The 7,590-nt window shown below is 38.5% G+C and overlaps 1 protein-coding gene across 1 annotated transcript; it reads left to right on the top strand.

Annotated features, from left to right (window-relative positions):
• The first annotated feature begins 305 nt into the window (after window positions 1–305).
• Window positions 306–4,633, top strand: LOC104945610 (cationic amino acid transporter 2-like). Its single transcript, XM_010771317.1, has 5 exons — window positions 306–1,548; window positions 2,459–2,670; window positions 2,752–2,918; window positions 2,996–3,104; window positions 3,896–4,633. Exons 1-5 carry the CDS (start codon window positions 1,400–1,402, stop codon window positions 4,069–4,071), a joined length of 813 nt encoding a protein of 270 aa, XP_010769619.1. The 5' UTR covers window positions 306–1,399; the 3' UTR covers window positions 4,072–4,633.
• The last annotated feature ends 2,957 nt before the right edge of the window (window positions 4,634–7,590 follow it).

Raw genomic sequence — 7,590 nt, forward strand, 5'->3', positions numbered from 1 at the left:
ATAACAGTGTGTCTATTTAAGAAAAAGAATAAACTAAATTAGGAAAAGGAAAAAAAGTAATTTAAAAAAAATACAGATTTCAGTATTTTGAGGCTCTGAGCCCCATTTCTTTTCCTCACAGACGACAAAAAAGTCTGACATTATACGATTTTTTACGCTTGATATTGAGTAAGAAGATGTTTTTATGAACCCCACAGCTTCCAAGACCCGACCGGACAAAAAGACGTGTTGCAGGCACGAAACATAGAAATACATTGCTTTTAAAATCGTTCTGTGTGACACGAAAAAAAGGGGAAAATCGTGTTGGTGAACATTAATCAATAGATTAAATGTCGTGACTACAGTATAACACGAAATGCCGTGAGACTGGGTTGGGTGTGGTGCACATCAACTTCTAAAACTCACAATATAGTGTGGTATGTGGTTGTATCATGCCCACTGTGCTCAGGTGTTGGGGCTATGACCTGTAATGTGAATGACCCGGTAAAGTGGCATGCAGATGTGAACCCTTTGTCAATTTTGTTTTAATGTAATGTTGTGAGCAGCAGCGTACATACCCCTGCTCTTTGTTTGGACTTTGAGATCCACTTCATACTGCAGTCTGGTGCTGAGATACAAGCGAGGGAACACCACTGTGTGTCTCACATCAAACGACACTCGCTATGGGGATGATTACAGCTGTTCGCCTAGAGAAACATGATGCTCTTTTATGTTTATTTTTATTGTGAATAGGCTTTAATGTCTGCATGAAGTTTAATTTACATCTGTTCATGTTCATTTGCTGGATGGTGCGCCTGAAAGCAGTTTTGCCATTTGTAATTGCTCGACTATTATAGGGTGGTGCAGTGATGAGGTATATTTGTTGGCCGACCCGGAAGACAAAAGCAATGGGATTTTTCTATTGGATTTTGGAATATTGCAGAAAATAAGAACTTTGGAAACAAATTATATGAAAAAGGACTCCAATGGAGGAGTAAATGCACTCACCAGAAGAAAAAAGCGAATGTTAGGCTATAAACTACATCACAATGTCACATGGCTGCGCATTGCTACCACTAAGCTATAAGCGGCTAATGTTCAGCATGATAACGTTTGATAGTCTTATTTAGTCACTTTTTAGCAACTGCTGTTTTTAAGACATATAAACTTCAGACACTTAAGTGGAGTATTAACTGATGTATGATGCTTGTGTTAAGCACAGACCAGATTTCAGGCATCTAACCAAAAACACATTCTAAATTTGAGGCGAGTGAACCTGGGAGTGCTAAAATGCTAAACTATTTCAGCTTTTAGGACTCATTCCTGCACCCTCTATCGTTGTGGGTGTAAATGTTTTATGTGCTAAGATTGACTGTTCCAGTAATCAGTACTTATCCTATTTCTTATAAATGCTCTTTCAATGGATAATGCTGTTGTGCTAATGACTTTCTTTTTGCTTGCTGTAGCCATCATGGCGTTCCTGTTTGACCTGAAGGCGCTGGTTGACATGATGTCCATTGGAACTCTGCTGGCCTACTCGCTGGTCGCTGTGTGTGTACTGATCCTCAGGTGGGTACATCTATAAATAAATAAGAAATCTTATTTGGTGCAATATTGGGAAATAGTTTCCCTTTTCTAAAAACCCAGAGGTATGATTAGTGTTATTGCATCACACTGCTGATGTAAGTTCTGTGAATGCTCCCATTGTATGAGTGTGTAGTGGCAGCTTGAGTGAATGGAGGTGTTTACTTCCTGTAATTTTTAAACTCTGAAGCTGCTGTACACCTCTGCACCGAGGGGATTCATCACCACAGCAGCAGCAAACACACAAACCCTGTTCCCCTGGTTTAAACTGTTTGTGAAGTAAAACTAAACCACCCCACTATTACATAACGGAAGTGAGATTGGGAGTCATGTCTTCCTCAATATGTAATCATTTTGATGTGAGTTATACAAGTAATAATATAATTTTTCTCTTGGTCTTTTATTATTGTTATTATTATTAAAAATATATATATGTATATACAGTATATATTATTTCCTTTTTTTATTTAATATTTTGTGTGTTTTTACATTTTTATTTCATTTAAGAGTGATCTTGTGTCATTGCTATTATGTTTTTTTGTTTGTATAGAAAAGAAGCATGACAAGTTGTTGGTCCTATTATTACTAATATAATGTTTTTAAATCAAACTTGTATGCTAATTATGATTATTGTTTTCATTTATTAATTTGATGATGTCTTTTTTTTGTAGAAGGATTTTGTATCTTGGACATTATACTCATTTATATAAAAGCATGCTACGTATGTTTTGTTATACACAATAGCAAACATTTGAAACAATAGCTTTTTGGAGCAGAATAAAGGATACTGTATATATCCAGGTAGTGTTTCTTCCAGACACTGAAAACACCGAACATTATCCTGTATTATTTTTGCCCACTTATGACATTCATTTGTAACTCCTGTGTTGTCCAGGTACCAGCCCGATGGAGCCATGGAGCGGCGGGAAGGCCCGGGTGAGAGGGACTATCTCTCCTCTGAGGAGGGGGAGTCTGACCTCACAGAGTCTGAGTCTCACCTTAACATGCTGAAGCGGGGCAGCTCCACCCTGCAGGCCGTCCTGCACCCGCCTGCCTCTCCCTCTGAGCATTCCTCCAGCGTGGTCAATATGTCTGTCTGTGTGCTCGGTAAGCAAGCTAAGGTAAAAAAAAATATTTTAACTATGTGATAAAAAACGGCAGAATTAAATGTGCGTTTTCAAACCGCAGTGCTGGTAGTGTGCGTGATGAGCTATCTCACCACGTACCACATCTACAACATCCTTGATTTGGAGGGGTGGATCCTGGCCTCGCTATTCGTGTGCCTGCTCATCTTCAGCGGCTGCGTGTTCATGGTCTGCAGGCAGCCTCAGACCACCAAGAAGGTCTCCTTCATGGTAGGTGGCAACTCAATTGGTGCATTATGGGACCAGAGATCCATTGCAAATACATTGATGTTTTTTTTGCTACACAGGTTCCCCTTCTGCCTTTTCTGCCAATTGTGAGCGTATTTGTCAATATTTACCTCATGGTGCAGCTGAGTGGAGATACCTGGATACGTTTCTCTGTGTGGATGGCTGTGGGTGAGTCCCGTGTAAAGCCCTATTATGCTTGTAGGGTAGTCCTGTAGTGTGTTATATAGGTTTTTATGCATGTAAATGGTCTGCCAAGGCTAAAATCCTAAAGTGTCTTTCCTACACGCAAAACCCCCCTGCCTGAAACGCCTCCATTGGAGTCCTTTTACCGTAACATAGTGACAATGGGCAAGCACTCTTAACAAATTGTACATGATAGGCTAAGGGGCGGACATAGCAAACTTCTATCCTGGCCTTGTCTGAAGGTACTCTGTCTATTCAGGGAGCAGTGACCTCCTGTCATATTGTTTGACGTTAGCATATCATATTAGCTAGCTTTATTGCCCTGATAACAATGTAAAACTACAACACAGCATATTTAAAAGTAAATACTTTAAAAGGCAGCATATCAAAGTCAACAACATCTACCAACAGTCATAGTCCTTAAACCCTTAGTAATTCTGTTGTCGCAGGTTAGATTGTCCAAATAAAAGAAAATTGCTTTGGTCCTTGAGAAGCTACATTAGCCTTAGCATCTACTGCGTCCAAAAATATGGTCAGTAAACTATTTACCTTCAGATTAAGTCCTACTACCTAATTTGGGTGTTGTTGTCAAGCTAAACTAACTGTCTACTGCCTCTTGCTTCATGTTTAGTGAAAATACATGAGAGTTGTATTGACCTTCAGATCTTAATCTAAGCAAGAAGGCAAGCATTTCCAAAAATGTCCAACTCAATCACAAAAAATGTGTTTCCTTAGCCAGTTTTTTTTAGCATCTCACATTTCTTCCATTATCCTAGGCTTCTTGATCTACTTTGGCTACGGCATGTGGCACAGTGTTGAGCGCCAGCGCAAACTCCAGGGCCCTTCAAACAGCAACAACCAGGAACACAAGAAGGCCGGCGGGGAGAAGCAGGCGGCAGGAGGAAAAGACCAGGAGGGTTTCATCTGCCCAGAAAAAACCAGCCAGTGTTAAAAGTAAAAGACTCTGTGAGGCGACAGATGCATAAAAGCAAACCGCAGCTCTGCCTTGATGCACCTGTTCATACAGCTTCACCACGTGTGCCTCATTCTCTAGCACATTCAGCCTGTGAGGGCAGCGTCAGTTCTCTGTATCAGGGGCAGCATGATGCTGAGCTGCTGCATCACTGAGATGGAAACACATCCTGTAGATCACAATGTGCTTTATGGACAGCATGGAGGCAGAAATAAAAGGACAGGTAACACACTGGAGAGTGATGTTCATTTACTTTAACATTGAATCAGTCGATTGAAGACTGCAGCGACACTTTCTCTTTCTTCATGGACATTTTAGTGCATGAAACACTTTTTGTCTTTTCTATCAATCTCTGTATTTGTTATCTTTAGAAGCCCAGTACGGAGCCCCCTAGGGGACATGGAGAAGAAAAAAACTATATTTGAAAAAAATATATATGTTTTGCGAGATATCGCAAACCCTTGGCGAGATCTCGCAATACTTTTGCGAGATCTCGCAAAACTTTGCATTTAGCTCAATGTACTTCCTGGTCAGTTCGGCTGCTACGGCAACACAGAAACCACAACAATGGAGCGGTTCATCGATTTTACTTTGAGCTTGGCCTTAAATATAAAGATATAACATCAGTGCTTGGCAATAGGCACGGGTTTCACACATAGACTGTATATATAAAGGGTTTCACATAAGTGAAGACACCTCAAGAGAACACTCAGAGCGAGGGGACATGCACGTCCCTCTGAGCTGAGTTAGTGACAGATTCGAATTTCGCGGATCAATAACTCATGAACATAACGTTGTAAAAATACAAACAACGAGCTACAGAGTCGTTTTTATCAGAAAAGTTCGATACTTGCCGTCATCCGAGCTAAACATCAAGAATTGGTCACACTCTGCAGCTTGAGAAGGGAGAAGAGTGCTTAGGGAACGTCTACAAACTGCAACGGGGTTTTGCGAGATCTCGCTCGCAAAACTTTTTCTTTTTTTTTTTGTTCAAATAATTTTTTTTCCCTTCTCTATGTCCCCTAGGGGGCTCCGTACTGTAGTAATATGGATTGATTATCCTAGCCAAACCTTTTTCTTAAGTCATATTAACCACCAAATGTTTTATTTCTTTTGTCGTCACACTTGCATATTAGGGCTTCCGTATCGTCAGGCATGTACATGTGGGTTTTTGAATGTGAAATCTTGGAAATCTGTGTTATCCTTTCATTGCTCCAGAGTATTATTATTAGATTTTGATACACCAATTATGTACTACTATTAAAAGTAACGTTAGTTTTTGGTAGGGACTCGTTGTTCTTTAACATAAGTGTAGGATGCTGAAAAAGTAGCAGCGTTAGCTTTAATGCCCATCATCATAAGGTTAACATATATTATAGAACTGTTTTGTGCATAATTGTTTTATATGCATACATTTGAAATGTTTATATATGTATAAAAAGATCAGCATTTAGACCAATGTACAATATGTTCAATAGTTTTTTAGGTAGTTAACATGTTTTGACTCAGCTGATGGAAGTACGCCAAGTGCTTCTGTAGGTGTTATGTAACAGATCATATCAATCTTTGCCGTAGGGTCATTGAGGTAACTGTAGCTTTATTCAACACAGGGTTCATTTTTATATATTTGCTTGGATGTGTTTTTATCAATGGACTGTTACAGCTGAATATGAAAATTGTTGTTTGATACAGAACTCGACCCGAGAAGTATTTTTAATCGTAGTACTTTTCACTCTATCAGACTATGACACTGTATGATATGTTGTGCTATTTTTTTTTGATATTTTAGCCTTCAGAGACTTAATTAGACTTTGAAACAACATATTAAAAGTTGAAAGTATTACTGTATAGTAGGTCTGGATTGAGACACAATTTAGCAATCATTTTCCCAGGTTGTCCTTCTTCAAAGCCTGGAGCGTGTTCTCAATGTTCAAACCGGTTTGAACATTGAGACATTTTGTGCTGAACTAAATCAAGTATCAAATCTTTAATTTCTTCCTCTGAGGCCACCTTTTTTTTTCTTTTTTCTATTAACTGTAAGTCTTATTGAGCACCAGTGTTTCACACTAAGCCTATACTCTTTCATGAGGTCACACACTGAGGCTGTAGGATGTTGGTGATTGGTTGAAATGTGCAGTGGTTTAAATGAATGTGGAACAAATTCAGAAGCTAGTCTCAAGAGAAGTAATGTAACTGTACTGAAGCTATACATTAACATTGATGTTAAAGTAAATAGAGGTTATGGTGCCATGATGTAGTATCACTGCAAAGACAAAATACTATAATGTATTTTCCAGTAGAATCGTGTTTAGTATTTTCTTTTTTTAAATTACAATGTGGTTGAATTTCAGTCCCAATTTTTATTGTAAATAAATGTATTCAAAAAAATACCTTTCAAACTAATTTAAATTAAATCTGGTGGAAAGTATTTTGAATATAGCTGTCGCCCCCATGTGGCCATTTCTGCAAAGCTTTTCAATGTAAATGCATCCGGACACTCAGGCTACTTTTTTGTAAACATACTATATGTAATAATTCTCCATTCAAAATCCTATTTAGGTAAAATAATAAATACGGAAGAGGATTAGGGCCACATCAGATTACTTTTGATGGAGATCTGACCCAAAGTGTTGGCTTTTGTTTTGTTCTGAGATTAAAGATCCTCTATTAAACTGTTTTTAATCAATATATTATAGGTCTCAGATATATACAAAACATGTCTCTGAAGTGTTTGGCTCGAAATACCAAACATATCATGCATTGTAGCATCCCATAAACCTCTCTGTTTCAGCCCTGTTTCAAAAGTGCTGATTCTCTGTCTTTTACTTTAGATGAAAATAAGGTGCCACTCGCCACGCCCCTCTGAGAGATATTTGGTTAACCCTTATTAGATGCATAAGTGGGTCTTTTTGGACCCGGTGAGGTGGTTTTCTTGAAGTATCTTTGTAAGTATCATTTTTTTATCATTTCATATTCCAGCTATCCCTAAAAAACATGTTTTGGATATCATGCCATTCAAAATGTAAATTTTAAGAAATTGTAGTTTTTGTATTACTACCCCAAGCTTCCATAAGTGGGTCAAAAATGACCCGCATGCATTTTCTATGGAATCCTATGGGAACCTTTGATTCTTTTCACCTGGCTGTCAGGAATACATTCACTGTAGACCGCACAGACTACATCACAAGCGACACCTCTCAGGAAGATTATTTTACACAGCAAGATCTGATACCTGTCAGTATAATAATAATAATAATACATTATATTTGTATAGGGCTTTTCAAGGACTCAAAATCGCTTTACAATATACAGTAAGTGAAAGGTTATAGGATGGGTGGGGGGTATAGGACTATCAAACTTGATCAACCGTCATGGATTGATGGGGGGTGCATGGGCTATGAGTAGACAGAGGAGAAGAGATGAGTTTTGAAAAGGGACTGGAATACTGTGGGTCTCAAAATAGCGGAGATCTTTGGGACAATATGTTCAAAACTTTTT

The sequence above is a fragment of the Notothenia coriiceps genome, unplaced genomic scaffold (assembly GCF_000735185.1).
Source record: "Notothenia coriiceps isolate Sejong01 unplaced genomic scaffold, NC01 NC01_scaffold00000339, whole genome shotgun sequence".
Lineage (NCBI taxonomy): Eukaryota > Metazoa > Chordata > Actinopteri > Perciformes > Nototheniidae > Notothenia > Notothenia coriiceps.

Bases quoted from the DNA above. Each gene is read 5' to 3' on its own strand.
- LOC104945610 (XM_010771317.1), top strand. From the start codon at position 1,400: ATGGATAATGCTGTTGTGCTAATGACTTTCTTTTTGCTTGCTGTAGCC. The intron at 2,671-2,751 runs GTAAGCAAGCTA...TTCAAACCGCAG, and splicing joins TATGTCTGTCTGTGTGCTCG to TGCTGGTAGTGTGCGTGATG. The intron at 2,919-2,995 runs GTAGGTGGCAAC...TTTGCTACACAG, and splicing joins CCAAGAAGGTCTCCTTCATG to GTTCCCCTTCTGCCTTTTCT.